General features: G+C 43.9%; 1 protein-coding gene across 1 annotated transcript in view; it reads right to left on the bottom strand.

The window, feature by feature from the left end:
• Positions 1 to 970: 970 nt before the first annotated feature.
• Positions 971 to 17828, bottom strand: part of UNC5C (unc-5 netrin receptor C) — a 350439-nt gene continuing 333581 nt past the window's right edge. Inside the window, exons 14-17 of the mRNA XM_055313260.1 lie at positions 13417 to 13566; positions 10965 to 11129; positions 4622 to 4800; positions 971 to 3822 (exon numbers count right to left, since the gene is read on the bottom strand). Coding sequence (XP_055169235.1) covers positions 3657 to 3822; positions 4622 to 4800; positions 10965 to 11129; positions 13417 to 13566 — 660 coding nt within the window. The 3' untranslated portion in view covers positions 971 to 3656. The remainder of the gene's footprint in view (positions 3823 to 4621; positions 4801 to 10964; positions 11130 to 13416; positions 13567 to 17828) is intronic.

Here is a 17828-nt window from a genome sequence, read left to right as displayed (position 1 = left end):
CTACTGTTTGAAAGTTGAGAGAGTAAAATCTCTAAAATAATTGTATACATGAAAATGGGTAATGGTCATACAGTTTAATATTGGATACCTGACCCAAAATGTTGCCCTGCCTTGGAAGAGCTTATATTGATCATGTGAGGATGGGGATTCTTCCTTTTAGTGGAGGTGAGTATCCACATTCGTGTCCACACAGTTTGTGAAAAGGCTGTTAGCTGTTACATGTTTGTCATCACGGTGAGTCCAGTCACCAATTCTGAATCTAATGTCTATTCCTTCCAGATCACTCTAAGGAAAACTGAATGAATGTGGTGAGAAGAAAATGAAAATATGATGAAACCTCTGCCCTTAGACAGGCAAACTCAGAAGAAAGGAAGCTTCTTTCTAGTCCTGGATTAGTAATTACAATTCTTGCTTCCTTAGATACAGTTCTCTCACTTGCATCTATAAAACATTTCAAAGTGAATGCTTTCTTACATTTCCAAAAATAAGTATTAGAGAACTAAAAGTAAGAAGACTGAAAACATATAAAGCCCAATCAAAAATGTAAATGTTCAAAATGACAACTCTTCAGAAAGTGTTTTATACAGATACTTATGTATTTCTATCATTTCTATTACCAAAAACCAACTTGAGACCTATTGTGTGTGAAGGAGTTGATAACATACTCGCCTCAGTGTAATTTTGCTATGGGTAATTTAAGTAAAAAAGTGTGACAATAAGAAAATGTATATTTGAGGTGAGAATTTACCCACATCTATCTGTCATAAAGTCCTGTTGACTCTTTAGCTATTAATTCCCTTTGTCAAACAACTTTTAGTAAATTGTTAAACTCAGGGTAGATTTTGTTGGGCACCACTAGATGGCACCATGCACAAGTGATAGGTGGTTTTCCACCCCCCCCCCACCTCCCCCTCCCATCCAAATGAAGTAAGCATGTCCTTCCCCATAAGCTATATAGAAGCCCTAGGAATCAAAGGCGGGACATGTCACAAAGAATGATGAAGTGGCTCTCTGTGAAATGAACTGTTGGGTCTGGACCTTCTAAGTTTGAGAGCAATCTAACAGCTATTATTTTCCTCCAAAGGAAAAGGAAATCAGAATTCGTAGTGAAAATTATTTGACATAAATGATGTGTTGTATATAAGGGAGTTGCCATTCACCTGATGGGGAGCATAACAGGTTCCATGACAGATAAGTACCTCACTTATAAGGAATTAACCACTCTTTCCTTTTCACTAGGCATGGAAGTTCCTTTGAGCATCCTTCAGATTTCTAATTCTTGATTTCCATAGATGACAGCTCCCAAACCAGTAATGATAAGCAATCTTGAGAAATTATTTCAAACTGAAGTAATGAACAAGCGCTCTCTTTCCTCCTCCTCCTCTTAAAAATATCTATTTAAAAATCTTTTTATGTAGAATACAGTGTTACTATCTTTTGGTCAAATATGCATTGGTACAAACATCATCACCAAATTGTTTATTACTGCAATCTCTTCCTTTAACATTAGTGTCACATATATTTATGGTGCCTGGGTGGCCTGAGAGAGAGAGGTTATGGAATATATGCCTAATAGAGAAGATAAGGAACAAAAGGGGTGAAAGAAGAGGCTCCATACCAAAGTATCAGTAGTTCCTCAATGATGAAGATGGAGGAGTCTTGGGAATATCAAGAAGTCACCAAAATAGAAGAGAAAACATATGTGTAAAGAAGAAGGAAAAAATATAAAATGATTTCTAATTCAACTGCAGTCAGCAACCTGTAACCCTCCAGCCCAAAAGTCAACCACAGCCATGTTTTGAAGGTTCTGATTCATCCACATGGGTGCTTGTTGTTCAGTTGTGGTTTGGCTACTGGGCTACTGACCCTTTATTTCTCACTTGCTGAATGATTTAAGTCCTCAGGTTAAAACAAAGAGCCGGTGACAGTTCTAAGGAAATGCCGTAGTTTACACAAAGTAGTCTTTGGACTACTTCCTAGTTAATTTTTTTTGATTTAAAAAAAGTTAGATTAAGACCATAATAGAACATAAGTTGCCATCAATCAGGAAGGCAAGTGGTTCCAAGAGAAGAAAGAAAATGAACATAAAGGGATGCTGTCTCTTGGCAAGCAGCACAAAGACAAGGCTTGAAAGCCTGACAAACAGGTTACAGGTTAGAATCGTCCTCTTTCAAGCTGAGACTGTTTAGAAGGCTACTGTAGCCTGGGCAAGAGACTAGCGGACTCGTTAAATGATCCAGGTCAGAGTCCGTGGTGGTCCTCGGATTGATGAATGAAACTGGAGACATCACAGTAGAAGTCCAGCATTTTAGGACCTTGAGAATACCCACTACCTCCACCCCCTCTATTTGACACGTGAGAGAACTGAGGTTCAGGGAGGCTAGAGAACTTTCCCAGGGTAACACACCTGGACAATAACAAACCCAGAGTGAGAACTGGTTTTCCAGTTGCCAGTTCAGAGGCTGTTCCTCTGAGCACACTGCCCCAGGGGGAGTCAGTGTGCGGTCACAGAACAGCAATATTAAGAATAGTTTGTGAACTTTAGTAGAGAACGCTTCCCACAACAAGACTTGGAGGAAAAAGACCTTGCCAGAGCCAGCTTAGGGAAGAGACTGACAAAGCCAGTAAGCATTGACTTCGTTTCTGGGGCAGAGGGACACAAGAAAGAGAGAAGGTCAAGGAAGCAAAGCCTGTTTCATTAAATTGGTGACCACACCCACCTGATTATGTCAGAAGGTGAGGAAGGTCTAGTCAATATCTAGATACTAACAGCACTGCTAAGAAAAACAGAATTTAAAAGAAAATCCTTTTACTAGAATACTTGTAAATACTCATCAATAATAATAATAATGATAATAATGATACCTTAATAAAAAAAAAACTTCAAATTGCATCTTAGAAACACACATGTGGTGAAGAAATGCTTGTTTGTGTGGCTGAACATGAATCACCGTCTTCCCTGCAATGCTACAGCTTTATTCCCAGAGGGTGCCCATCGCACCCTCAAGGAGTAAGGAATCTTCCTTCTTTCTCCTTTAGGCTTAGATTCTCCACTTCCCTGATACAAACAGTAACACTGGTTCTACAAGTTCTAGAAACAGAACACCGATGGGAGGATTATCTGAGACACTTGATGCACACAATTTGTAGCAAAAGTCTGTGATTTCTCAGTAAATTACTAATCTGAAATAGACACAACAAACCGTCCACAGCTTCAACTTCAAATGATTCAAACAAAAATAGAACGAGCCATGGACAGTGTCTGCATCCCTGTCCAATTTGATGTAAACAACGTTTGTAGAAATTGGGTTTGTTAAGAAAGTTTATCCATATACCTGGATAGCAATAAAAAGCGTTTCCTAGGAAACTGTAAGATCCTGTACCACACAGCATACAGCCCAACTAAGAGGAAAATTAGGTTGATTTCTAAATTCAAGGTACAAATTTACACAATTGTTCTTAACTCCTGTGATGATGTCCAAGTGTAGTGGGCATGTGTGTCAGCAGTTGGGTCTGCTTTCTCTCTCCTGCTTGCAGTCTTGCCTGTGAAACTCATCGGTCTAGGTCTACTCTGGATTTCCTTCTCAATGGCCATGCCCTGGTCGGCCACAGACCCCCTGTGCATTCCCATCTTGCGTTTCCAGTCCCAGCATGGGTCAATACTGCCCTTCCGCTGCTAAAGACACTACCGTTTCGTGTCTTCCCATTTCTTCCAGGACAGCCGCCAGCACGCTCAAGTTTCCATCTGGGAAGTTCTGTGCTTCCCAGAGATCCAGGATTACACCAGTTGGGCTGGATTTGGTGGCAAAGTAATTCAAGTACCTGTAATTGGGAACGGGAAAGTGTGCTGAGTGGTGAGATTTACAGATCTGTTTTCTCTGCAGTTTGTACTAAGCCCTTCCGTGTCTCCATTTGTCTTTTTAAAGTATCTGGTCCCCCGGGAGAAGCTGTGGTTTACAGTGAGCCGTCCTAAAGAACTAGCACACACTTAATTAGATCAGCCCCGGACAGGAGATGCGATGCTTAACTTTGTTAACCTCAACTCTGAGTAAGATAATTTAAGAGATGAGATGTCTATGGGTCATATCCTAAACAGGAAATCAAGACACTTATGTTTTCTTTCCAGCTCAGGCTCTGATCATCTTTGACAGGTCATGCCATGTCCTGTGCTCGGTAGTGATGGCAAGAGTCCACAAAGAGGAGGCTCTTGAGCTGTCCTTATAACTCGGTATCAATGCGGTGATTAGCATGTTAATTAACCATCCAGCATTAGGTCTTGCTGGACAGGGGATGAGGAAAGACAATTACTCTAAGTGAATGGATATATCATTTAGGGGGATTTAGCCCATCAGCTTTGCAAAGTGGATCACAAAAGTCGATCGATACTTACCTTGTGAGATAAGCCCAGAATATCTATTCTCAACAATGTGTTTGCAAGACCACGGTGCAAGATCCAAAAAAAAAGAAGCTTCATACAGGTTTGCAGAATGAAAAGTAAATGGATGGATAGGAAAACCAAACCAAACTAAACCAAACACGAATGCTGCCCTAAATCTAACAGTTACCAGCCTCGGAGCTGTATGTCTAATGGAAACCAGTCCTGAAGCCTGGCCATACCCACCTGTCCAGGTTCAGCTTATGGGCCAGCATCCTCCAGTCATGACCTCTTGTCTGTGGAGCGTCCAGGCTGCTACAGAGCTTCTGCCGGATAGGGGGAGGGATGCTAAAAGCACCGGGTCCCGTCATGGTGGTGATGGTGCTCGCTGGGTCCAACAGAGGCAGATCGATGCCAGTAGGTTCCTGTAGTTCACGCATAGAAACAACACAGCATTATTTCCAAAGACAAAAGCCATCTCTATTGAACCAATCAACACAATGCCTTGCTTTGAGCAATAAGAAGAAAATGAGTGCTATTCCTCTTGGTAAGAAGGCCTTCTCCCAGGCCGAAAGTGGTGACCTGGTTGAGAAGAAAAAGTGTGTTCTGTGCTGAGTTTGCATAGCCTTGGATGGACAGGTTCTGCTATGGACCGGGTGAGGCGGAAGCTCTGGTGTGATACGGCAACAGCTTTTCTCTCATCCTTTTCAGGATGAAAGAGGAGAGAGGACTATCAATACTCCTAAAGGTTTAGATTTCAAGAGGGGAGAAATGTTCAAAAGGGCAGTTCTTTGAGAATGAACAGATCTGAGATTAGAGAAGGCTGGAAGTTCAGAGTTTCTAGAAACTGTCTGACCCGGAGGGGAATGCCGTGGGCAAATGTCCAAGTAAATTCTCTCTCTAACCTCTGCAGAAGAAGAGTCAGTTCTGCTTTTGTTGAATCTGATGGAACACAGCTCTCCTCCAAATGGTATCAAATTAAGACTAATTTTTTTTAAAGAAAATGATGAACACAGTAGATTGCCTTAGGGCAAGCGCTAATGGCATCCTCCGATTGCTGTACACCCTTATTTTTGTTAAATCTAATTTTAGGAGAGAAAACCATAAATTGGCTCTTAAAATAGTTTCAGCTCATAAAACAGCACAAATGCAAAATCTGAATTTCATCTGCAGGAGAACCTCTAATCATTTTCTGATCACTTCTGCTGGTTGGAAAAGCAAAAGCAAATGTTGCCTGGGAACTATTAAAGCAATAAAAGAAAATCTACTTTATCTACTTTAAATGTCATCTTTCCCCCCTCCCCCCCCTCTCGTTCTCTTTCAAAGCAGGTAACTCTTTGGTGTACATAAGTAGTTGCTGCAGGATAAACTAGCCATACACATTTTGAATCATCATGAAGTCTCTGGTGTCATGCAGAGGGCTGAGCTCAGGGGGGGTCAGTGCCACCACTGCCCAGAGCCCCCCAAATCTGGTTGCTCCTGTGCCGTAGGCATCACCGCTGTCTGTGTCCCCAGCATACTCTGTATCCTGGGGCCAACTGCCAACTCTCACTGCTAGGCCTGTGCAATCCCACCGCATAGGGTCCATCAGGACTTGTAGGGCACATTAGGGCAAAACAAATTCTTTGCCATAATACACACGGTGGTGTTGGCTGTCATCACGGTATCTGGCCTCAAAACCCCCAAAGTGGCAAACTGAGACTCTGAGGATCCCATTTGCTCCTCTGTGTTAGCTCCAGCACATACCAGCTAAAGGACTGGTGGGAATGAAACACATTAGTAGTAAATGGGAGTTGGAGTCCCTGAATGGGGAAGTGGCCTACAGATCTTTCCCCGAACCTGGCAGAGCTCCTTCCAAAGGACCCTGAGAAGAGAGGGCTTCTGACCTCACAGGCACAGGGCTTAAACTAAAGGGACCAGAAGAGTGACCTGGGGGCAGGTGGTGGTGTTTATCAACGGATTTATGTTGGGGATTTCTGAACCAAAGCCCTTCAGCACTTGTATTAGGGGGGGAAAAGTATGCAAGGGGTTGAGAAGGTGGAGGTGAGGAGAAATCACATGGTATTTCCACAACTTAGTGCCATCACCCAGGCTGAGATGCTTCTTCCTGTGTGGACAGTAAAAACAGGGCCTAGAAGGAAAGCCACCATATCCCCAAATGTGACCATCCCTTGCTGGCAAGGAAGGTTGAGTTTGCACTTTGAGGGGTCTGTTTTGTGTAGCTGTGACTTTGTTCCCCAGAGACTCTTCTTGTCCGTGACCACAACATCTCCTTATGGCTTGCCTGTGGTCTCAGTCTGTCAGACGAATTCTTACTGAAGTGCCACACTGATGTTTCTCCTTCTCTCTCTCCCTCTCTCTCATTAAGAACCTTTAAATGCTCCTCCGACCACACAGAGTCCTCACTTTTACTCAGGCATGAGGGGTATCTGCACCGCCTGCCTCATCGGCTGGTGGGAGGCTCCAGAGGTGATGCCTGTGTAGTACGGAGCCTGGCCTGATGTGGAGGAGGGGCTGGCTCCCTCCTCCCCCCACTGCTTGGCAATCAGATCCATCCCTTCCTCGGGTTGCCTGGACAGGACTCAAACTCGTTTCAGACTGGACCACTCACTGTTCCAAGCGCCTTTTATTTAAGGCCATACCTCTGATTGTTCTTTTTCCCTTAATCTCTCTCGGGCAAACCCCTCAAAGTCTGGGCCAAAGACGTGTCCTCATGCCTCCCCTGAGCAAAGCCACCCAAAGCCACCAACCTGGGACCTCTGGCAGCACTTTTCCCGACCCACACATTCTGCCCTAGGCACGCTGGCCTTATTTATATGCTACTTCTTTTGATTCCTATGATTTCTTGGAGATTAAAGTATTTTTGTCATCCTCAGAATTCCTATGATATCAGCCCAGTGCCCTGCACAGAGAAGCTCCTCAATTCATATTTGTTGAAATGAGAGACAATATTTTTCCTGCTACAGAAAGAGTCTGAAGCTGTCTCCTGACAGAAGCCCAGTGGTGTGTTGAGCTTCTTTCCAAGTAAATGTGACTAATAATATGGCTCTTTTCACTGTCAAATCCTGAAATGAAGGCAGGCATGCCACTCGAGAAGGTCTGCCACATATTCACGTTGCCGTCCTTTTTCTAGTGAGTTAAAACCTTCACCACTTTCACGTGACCCTCCAAGGCCTGAGTCACCAGCCTTGGCTACTGGGCCTATTTATTTCTCTGTGGATGAAATAGGCCCAAGAGGGCATAATTTCTTGTCTCTCTTATCAGACGGCCAACAGGAGGCTTGGAGGTAAAAGAAAAATAGACATTTCCATTTCATCTAACAATTTCAGTTGCTATTCCTTCTGCCTTCACTTCCAGGTAGGAGTAGGGTTTACTCTCACAGAACACTTATTGCAATAATCGTTTACAATACCGGTACCATCTGTCTCCGATGCCATGATTCCCTCAGTTAAACATATGATTTTTCAACATTAGCCAAACAGCTGCTGTGGGTGACAGCACACGTTTTCGGCGCTGTGTGGGAGAACCAACTTTCCGCTCCCGTAGCCTGACTCTTCTTCTGGAAGTCACCGCCAAAGAGCTAGATTTTCCTGACGGTTGTTTAAACAGGTAACAGGTAACAGAAAACTGAAGAGTAAGTAGACGGGGTGAGTACAGCAGGGTGGTGTTACTTTGCACATTTTAAATATTCTTCTTCATGTACAAAATGTGTACAGAAAGCGGTCGTAAGGTGTAGCAAATGTGGGAAACTATAATCGTGACTATTATCCGGGAATCTATTCATAAGGCAGAGGACTCAGACTGCCTCCCGAAGTCCCACCTTTTCCTGGGTTCAAAGCTGTGAACTGAGGCAAGGTGTGATAAACCAAACCGGGAAGATAAGCTGCCTTCTTTACTCTGGGAACTAGTATGTATTCATTTACTTATTGAGATTTATTTTTCACTCCTTTATTTTTTCTAGTGGCTGACTGAGGTTTTATGATTTTGATAGAAAGGGAATCTAAAGTTTGATGACAGATGCCACAGATGGTCGAGGCAGAGTTTACTCAAGAACTCCGGAATCCTAACGGCATCAGTGGAGCAGTACTGACCACCAGCAGCTGAACATGTGCCAGGAGCCAAGTTCCGTTCAGGGCACCTACTAACATTCACTCGTTTGTCTCTCATGACACACCCCAGACTTCATTTTACCCATGAGGAACCTGAGGCGGGAGGGGTGAGGTGATAGTTCATGTCCCAGTGGAACTGTCCATTTGGGAATTTCCTACCATGGGTGTCTGTGTAGAGCTGAAACTAAGTAGAAGGCCTGAAGAGACTTTGAATTTCCTCCTCTTCTCTACACTGATTTTTCCCTGGATGTTGATGGGTAATTTCCCTGTTACTATTCCCCGCATATCCCTCTTTAAAAAAATAAAGAAAAGTAAAACCTTTCATTATTTACATTTGGGCATGCATTCGGGCCCCTACTTTTACTCCTTCAGACATTTTCATTCGTAGACTCCTTCTCTGTGAGACTAAAGGCTTTGTCTCTTGTTAAGCAGTCTCTGGCCAGAGTACCCAGCGAGGAACAACTGGCCAACCCCTGACATCCCCGCGGTCTATGTCAAGCACAGCCTGGTCTCCCTGGGCGGCAACAGGTCCTTCTTGACTGGAGAGGCCAAGGGCCATGGCTTTATAAATGACTGCTGGTGAGTGCCTTGAGTGGTGGGCAACTGGGGAGGGGGCAGTGCATTCCTGGCAAGTCAGCTCATCCTCATTCTCGGAAGACAGCACTTTGGAACTGCAACCCCAGCCCACCTGCCAGCTAGCCCTGTGACCCTAGGAAGGAGGCCTGTGCAGGAGAAAGAAACCACAAATGGCCTCTTCTCTCTGTTTGGTTATGCTTTATCAGTCACAATATACCCCTACCCGGAGCTTTTGATGGGGATCCAGGTCTCAGGGCTCTCCAGAATCAATTGTTCAGAGCTGAGCCTTGCTCCTCTACGTCAGTACCCAGCCCCACATGTCCCCAGTTCCCCTCTGTGGCTGCACGCACCCGCATTCAGATGCTAACCACAGCGGTGGGACTCAGTGACCCAGAAGTAAAGGCAGCAGAGTGCCCCCTAATCCCCAAAGTCATCTGACTCCAGTCATTTCTGCCCTTCCCTCAGTGACATGTGTTCCTCTGCTCTGCTCGGCGCACCAGAGGCCGGCCTCTCTGCCACCAAGTTGCAAAAGAAATCATCTTTCCTCTCCGTTGGCACAAGGACGAAAGTCCTTCAATTGTGATGGCACTTTGCAGAACTGTCTGGGCTCTGCGATGGGCGGGGGGTGGGGGGAGGCTCTGGCTGGGGGCTGGGTGTTAAGCGGGACTGGGCAGCTCCCTTTCACTCGGGCCCGCCGCATCCAGCTTTCATCACACAGCAAACGTCCACACTGAACAGAAAGCAGGCATCAAAGGAGCAGACGTCGTCGCCCCCCTCCAAAATTCCGCAGCCTTTGTTGTCACTGGAGCTGGGAGGTTATTGAACTTTGCAGCCCTGCTGGGCTTGGGAAGTGAAAACACCCTCGGAGCCAGCAGGGGTGGTGCTGTGCGCCTGGGAGATAGGCCTGCGCCTGAGGCCGCGGTTGCCACGGCGCCCTGACACCGACATCACTCCTTATGAATGTCACTGGGGGCTGTGACTAAAGTTGTTTATGAGGCAAAAGTCTCATGGAACTACAGCAGGACGTGGTGGCCGCGGCTGGGCTGGGCAGCTGTGGGGAAGAGGCCTGGGGCGCCCCGAGCCTTGTGCTGAGGGAGACCGTCTTCAAGCAGGACATGGAGCGCAGCCACACGGTGCGGGGGGCATTTCACTCGTCACCGTCACCGTCACCGTGGTGAGACAGCGAGCGAGAAGTCGCCTTCGAAATCCTCGACTGTCCTGCCGTAGTGTTAAGATAGGACAGTCCTGGGCTCTGGGTGGTGCAGCCAGCGGCTCGAGCTGGGCCTTCTGACCATTTGGCTCCTTTCCCTTTGTTCCTCCCTGTGGAGGGGCTCCCCTGTTCCGAAGGGGGACGGGAGGACCTGGCACCCCGAGGCTGCTCTGGGGAGAGCCACGCCACGTACGCGCCACTTACATCCTACCTGGCGCCTGAGGTTCGGGTCTGCTGTAAAAAGTTACAACGTGACCTTAAATTCATGTCATAAAATACAAAAGACTTACTCTTCAAAAAGGATCTCCTATTATATTCTTCTATATAGCTAGCTCCCTGACGAGTTCACTAAAAATATTATCCTATTAATAAATAGGACCCATCTAAGCGTTTCAGGACTTCCTACATGGCCTCTGCTGAGACACCGCTACCCTCCACGCCCCCTCCCACCCCTTCCCAAGGTCAGTCTCTCTCCTGGTTTCTTTTTTCTTTTCTTTTTTAAAAGATTTTATTTATTTATTGAGAGACACAGAGTCACAGGCAGAGTTGGAGAAGCAGGCTCCATGCAAGGAGCCCAACGTGGGACTCCATCCCGGCTCTCCAGGATCACGCCCCGGACCGAAGGCGGTGCCAAACCGCCGAGCCACCACCGGGGCTGCCCTCTCTCCTGGTTTCTGAGGCAGGAGCTTCTTACCTCTGACACGGTGCAGTGTAGCTGGAAGATCTGCCCTTCTCCTTCCACCTGTCGCACGCAGAGTTTGCAAACCAGCTCCACTGTGTTCAGGCTAAATCTTTCCAGGGTGAACGTGCAGTGGAGGTTTCTTTGCGACCCACTCCAGATATGATAAAAAGGAATTTCCTAGAGGATACAACAATGTAAACCACAATGAAGGACTAACGCTGAAAACAACTCTCAGATACCACACTGCCAAGTGCTTTTCTCAGGAGTACATGTTATTCTATTAATACTCATCACAGCCTAGCATGGGGACATCCCAACCTGCTTTTTGAGAAAGCCAAGGCCTGCCTGGAGATGTTAAATACCACCACCACCACCCCACCACCCCAAATCTCAGAGCTAGTAAGTGGTGGAGCTGAGATATGAACCCAGGGAGTCAGCCTCCAGTGTCTCTATAGCTAACCAGTCTGCCACTTCTCTATCATTTACAAGAGAAGCCATTGTATGCGATTTTTCAAAAGTTTAGCAAATTCCAAAAATAAAACCTACACACTCCAGTCATTGCTCATTAAAAGGAATCCCTGCTGTGGTGTTCTGGAGAAAAGCAAAGAAAGTCTATAAAGGGTAAAGCACTGATCCAGCTCCCTTTCATGCCTGTACGCTCCCTTTGCACAGGACAGGGGAAAGCCAAAACCCACTGCAAGCGGGTAACCGTGGGCCCGATTAGCTGCCGCAGAAAATCCTTGGCCTAAAAAGCACCAAGCCTCTAATAAGCCCATCCCAGAATCTTGTTTCCATAAAGTAAAGGAAAAAAAAAAAAGAAGGAAGGAAGGAAGGAAGGAAGGAAGGAAGGAAGGAAGGAAGGAAGGAAGGAAAAGAAAGAAGAAAGAAAGAAAGAAAGAAAGAAAGAAAGAAAGACAGAAAGAAAGAAAAGAAAAAAGAAAGAAAGAAAAGAAAGAAAGAAGAAAGAAAAAAAGAAAGAAAGAAGAAAGAAAAAAAGAAAGAAAGAAGAAAGAAAGAAAGAAGAGAAAGAAAGAAAGAAAGAAGAGAAAGAAAGAAAGAAAGAAGAAAGAAAGAAAGAAAGAAAGAAAGAAAGAAAGAAAGAAGAAAAGAAAAGAAAAGAAAAGAAAGAAAGAAAAGGGAGACTATGTAGTTAAGAACAGAGGCGGCTCTGGAGCTGAATTCAGTACAAATGAGAACACCCTTCCCTCGCTTCTGTGGTGGTGTGGGGTAAGTTAACCTTCCCAGGCCTCACTTTCCTTATCTGTGAAAAAGTAAGCAAAAGAGCACCTAATCATGACCTGCTGGGGTTAATCAAACCCGATGAGATAAATCAAAGTGCACGGGTATCTGGCAGATGGTAACAATTCAGCCAGGCGTGGCTTGAACTAATATCAGATTATCATTGTTATCAAAATAGTATTTTCCTTTATGATTGCACAAAGGATACTGTTCATAAAAGGGTAAGATTTGTGGGGTTTTGTGGTGATTGCAAAATAAGGGAGAGAAGAAAGCAAAGGAAGAGATTTAATAGCAAAGTCAAAAGCCTGATCCCTCTACCAAGTGCTGAGTTATACAGAAGAGTCTGGTAGGCACCCCCTTGTGAAAGCTCCAGGGTGTTAGTTAGCAAGCTAAGAAATTTGTTTCCTACAATTTATGTGTAAGTACTAGACATACAAGACTAAGAGTGAGCTGGAAAAAATCCTCCTTCACTCTTAGTAATGTTCACTGACTTATACCAGGAAGTCACAACCAGTGGAGCTGCAGTGCTGGGTATAGGATTGGATTTGCATGCAGGTAGAGAGGGATATGAAGCTTATCTAAGGGTGGACTGCATCTCTTGGGACTGGGTACAAGGTTGGAGATCCTATCGCAGAGCCTCCTGGGAGGTCAGGCTCAGAGAGGTTGGGGGTCAGGGTGACAACCCCTGGAAACACCTCTGCTTTTCCCATGTGTCCATGCAGTGATACTTTGGAGCAGTGTTTTTATGCTGTTATCTAATAAAATCCTGATCAAATTTTATTTTTAGGTACTATTTTAATGTCCAAACTGGTGTTCCTTCCAAGTTTTCAATGTAAAGATACCTTCCTAGCAAGGCTGAGGTCTAATTTGTGTCACATGTGGGGTAACGCCGTTCTTCTGTTTTTCCTTATGAAAACATTTTTGAGGTGGTTTTTCTTTTATCAATTCAGTGTTAGCATTTATTCTGAAAATGAAATGGACTCGGAGGTCCTTTTACTAAAAATTAAAAAATAACAGTGCAATTATTTGAAGGAGAATTAAGAAAAAAATACTTTCAAATATTCTAGAGTATTTTTCAGAAATCCTAAATAGCTCTACACCATTTTGGAGAAACAAGTACTGATCCAGAATTAATTTCAAGGAAAGGAATATCTTACGTCTAAATAATTTTAGATTTCTTTCTTGGAACTGTCTCCAATCCTTTGGTTCAGCTTGGGAACCTTACCTGATACTTTGCCAGCAATTTACTTTTCCAGAGGGAATGGGTGATATCATGAATCGACAAGCGCAAGTTGTGGGTGCTGCCTTTAAAATGAAGAGCCTTAGGTTCTTCTAGGAGCTGTCCTCCCATCTGTCTCTCAAGCTGCAATACTTCCTACAATGACATGCCCAAAGTCAAAAGTAAATTACTGAATCGTATTACTTCCTCTGGCTGGCTTTCTCATCAAAAGAGTACGTTTCCTCACCATACCTCCCCCATACCACAACTAACTCGTGCAGACTCCCACTTCTGCAGCCTGGAGACCCTCCAACTGAAGGGTCTGCCAGTTTGTGCGTGACTCAATCCTCCTGACCGTTAACTCTCTTTCAGCAATCTACATCATATGTTCCGAGGCAAATTCATACAGTCTGCATTTCCCCATGGATAAGTGGAAGATTTAATCAAATCCTGGAAAATAACAATCAGAACCCCAAACAAGAAGAACTCCAAATGAAAGGAAAAAACAGGTAGAAATATAAACAATTAAAGTAAGTAGATTTTCAATGAACCTTTAGGGAAAAGGGCAAATCACCAGAAAACAAATCCATGTCTTGGACTGGGCAAAACCAGCCAACAAGCGAAGATTTGGAATGCATTTGGGGCATTTTTTCAACTTTTTGTAGTTTCTTTACCTACAGAAAGAATATAATTTTTGCATAAAATTATTCATTGCACAATTTTCCTAATTATCAAACACTAAATTAAAATATACTCATTATATATCCCATTAGAGGAAAATCTACTGATGTAGATTAGGAGGGTTCATCAGCTCCAAATACTGAACTAAACAATTACTCAGATTAAATCTGGAAGAGAAGACTTAATTTCTCTCAAGAACTGTGGCTGATTAAAATTTGTGCTATGTAACTTTACTTATACTATAAAGATGTAACGCGAAGACAAATTTTAAGTATACTTTCATTTCTCAAACAAGCTAATGGGAGTTAACGAAGCATTTCCAAGTACAGCCCCAATTATCCAAACAGCAGCAAACCATAAGTTATCAATGAACAAAACATGCGGATCTTCCTTTATTATCAGAATCATCCCTAGGCACTTTGCTCCTGTTATGCTTTAAAAGTTTTAGCGACACACATATGTAGGCAATCTGCGGCCGGCCAGTCCCCACTGCCTCCCTCCCTCCCTTCCTTCCTTCCTTCCTTCCTCCTTCCTCCCTCCCTCCCTCCCTCCCTCCCTCCCTCCCTCCCTCCTTCCTTCCTTCCTTCCTTCCTTCCTTCCTTCCTTCCTTCCTTCCTTCCTTCCCTCCTTTCTGTTTTAAGGGTTCAGGAAAATAATGGATTTGATTAAAACAAAGGCAGAACACAATCTTCTTCTTTGGTGACATTTCAGTTGGAAGCATGGGGTTCCATAAAACAGGCACCCATCCAGGTCATTCCTGTACTAGGCTCCTACTGGAGTACCAAGCGCAGATGGATCACAGTGGAGAACTGTGAGTATGGGAACCAGATTGCTTTCTACCCAGAAATACATCCGCTTTGCATTTGTTGAATGAATTCTAACCCACGCACATGTAGCCCAGTAAGTGCAGAGCTTACCAACATCATTGATTAGATGTAAACAGCTCATTTCGAGCTACTTCTTAGTGGTTCTTAGCATCCATCATATTTAAGTCAGGCTACTATTATGAATAATGAAGCCGCTGAAAGGTCCTATAAGGTGTAGGAGATATTAGCATGATGTGGAATATGGTCTCAGACACGGATTCCTCTAATTAGTGTTTAATGGAAGAGATGAGGTAACAGCGCATTGGTAGAGACGGGCATGGTCCAGCTGCTTCAGAATATTTACATGGAGAGGACGCAACCTTGCTGGCTGATGAGTAGCTATTACTTGTGACAGGAGCCTGAACAGTCAGCCGATTCCCAACCAGTCAGTCAGCTACCAGGACACATATGTTGCTCCCTGGCTCTGCTGTGCCTACAGCTCAGCAGGCTCTGAGGGTCCCCAATAGGCCATACAGACCTACCCAACCCAGAGTTGCACATGTTCCTCGTGGAACACTTCACACTCCGTTCCTCGACAAGAATCTAGCCATGTGGAAATGAAGACGAGTAAGAAAAGTGAGGGTTAATTGCAGTTTCTTCTGCTTCAGCAGCAAGGCATAATGAGCTTATGTTGATCATGCTCGGTGTCTAGTTAGCATAATAGAGAAAGCTGATGTTCCCAGTGAACCTGGCACCTGACAAATTCTAAAGCTAAAATGATGTTTGTTTATAAGCCATTAGAAGAAAAGAAACATAATTAGAAATCTTTGAGATTACAGTCATGCCAATCAATCAGTTCTAGCTTCTTTCCAGTACACCCTAATTACCTCATCAAGACGTCTAAAGAGCAATCGATAGTAATTATCTGATTACTATAGATCTTCATTATGTCCAAATTATCTCCCTGGGATGTCTAAAAGAAGATGCATTGTATTCTGGGAGGAAATTGTACCCAACAATATATAATCCACACCCCATTCCTACAATCAACATAGATTGCCAGAGGATATGGAGAACATTATCAGTTTTCTTGGCAGGGAGGACCAGTGAAAAAAACCCGAACTGCCTATTGGCCATGACCTTGAAGTCAAGAAATCTAATACCACATTTGAATGCAAAGTCTGGGTTGGAGTCAGCCCAAGAATAAGCCTCAGTCCTTGGTTTCTTAGGCATTGACCTCAAAAGGCATGATTGAGAGTTCTCACTGGTGGAGAATGACGGCTCTGGCATGAGCCTTTTTTTTTTTTTTTTTTTTTGAGAGAAAGTACAGAGTAAAATGACATTTTATTTTATGTTATTTTACCTTTAAAGATTAAAGATTTGTTTATTTGATAGCAGGGGGCTGGTTAGAAAAGAGCAGAAGGAGAGGGAGAGAGAATTCCAAGCAGACTCCCCGCTGAGCCTGGCGCTGAGGTGGGGCTTGATCTCTATACCCTTAAGATCATGACCTGAACTGAAACCAAGGTCAGACACTTAACCGACTGAGCCACCCAGGTGCCCCAGTAAAATGTCATCTTAAAAATAATAGAGCCAGAGAACACATCTCCATTTCCTTTTTTTTTTTTTAGATTTTATTTATTTATTCATCAGAGACATAGAGAGAGAGAGAGAGGCAGAGACACAGGCAGAGGGAGAAGCAGGCTCCATGCAGCGAGCCCGATGTGGGACTTGATCCTGGGTCTCTGGAATCCGGCTCTGGGCTGAAGGCGGCGCTAAACCGCTGAGCCACTGGGGCTGCCCCACATCTCCATATTCTTAAGCTATTTTTCCAGCAACGGAAATGATAAAAAACTTCTACACTAAACTGGGGGTACCTAATTTTTTGTCCCCTTTGATTAGACATGAACCCTGGTGATAGAGAAACTGTCCATCAGCATGGAGCCATGCTTAAAGAAGAGGTCCCTCTGGGGTGCCTGGGTGGCTCAGTCAGTTAAGTGACTGCTTTGGGCTCAGGTTGTGATCTTGGAATCCTGGGACGGAGCCCCTCATTGGGCTCCCTGGTCAGTCGGGAGTCTACTTCTCCCTCTGCTGCTGTCCCTACCCTCGCTTGTGCTCTCTCATTTGCTCTTGCTCACTTTCTCTCTCTCAAATAAACAAATAAGACCTTTTTTTTTTTTTTTTTTTTTTTTTTTTTTTTAAGCAGAGGTCCCTCTCCAAGCATACTGCATATGCCTATTGGTAAGAAAATGAGCATGAATTCTATGCTTCTTTATAAATGATATACCAATATCAACACATCAGTAAGTTACTGTATTACATTATAAAGTACACATAAGGTTAAAAGTATGAGCTAAGATGAATCAACACAGAAGTATTATTATCTTTTTTGTCCCCAAAGTTCACTGAGTCTGGGCCGTGTGAGGGCCATTTTGGAGACCACTGGCTTTGGCAGCTGTCCTTTCACTGCTACTTCTGGGAGAAATCAGACCTGGAATAAATGATTTGGTAAGAAGAACCCTTACTAAACTTAAATGTAATGTTCTCCCTGAGAAGTAGCAACTGATATCACATTCAGGATGTTCAACTTCAAGGAGACAGGACAAAATAAAGACAATGACCAAAGCACATATTAAAAATATTAAAGTGAATTAAAGATATTGGAATCAATCAAGAAAACAAATCCTGGAAACTGAAATCATCTAAAACTACATGAGTCAGAGATGACTTGACACATAGAGCATATCCCATACACAGGTTTGAACTTCATGTGTCTTCTTACACACTGATTTTTTTTCTGACAACTACAGGACACTACCACAAATGATTTTTTCTCTTCCTTAAAATTTTCTTAATAACATTTTCTTTTCTCTAGCTTATTTATGGATAGCATACAGTGCATAATGGATATAACATACAAAATGTATTAATCAG

This window comes from Nyctereutes procyonoides, unplaced genomic scaffold, assembly GCF_905146905.1.
Source record: "Nyctereutes procyonoides isolate TBG_1078 unplaced genomic scaffold, NYPRO_anot_genome, whole genome shotgun sequence".
Classification (NCBI taxonomy): domain Eukaryota; kingdom Metazoa; phylum Chordata; class Mammalia; order Carnivora; family Canidae; genus Nyctereutes; species Nyctereutes procyonoides.
The sequence above is the reverse complement of the archived record's forward strand: the minus strand, read 5'-3'. Positions and strand labels throughout refer to the sequence as shown.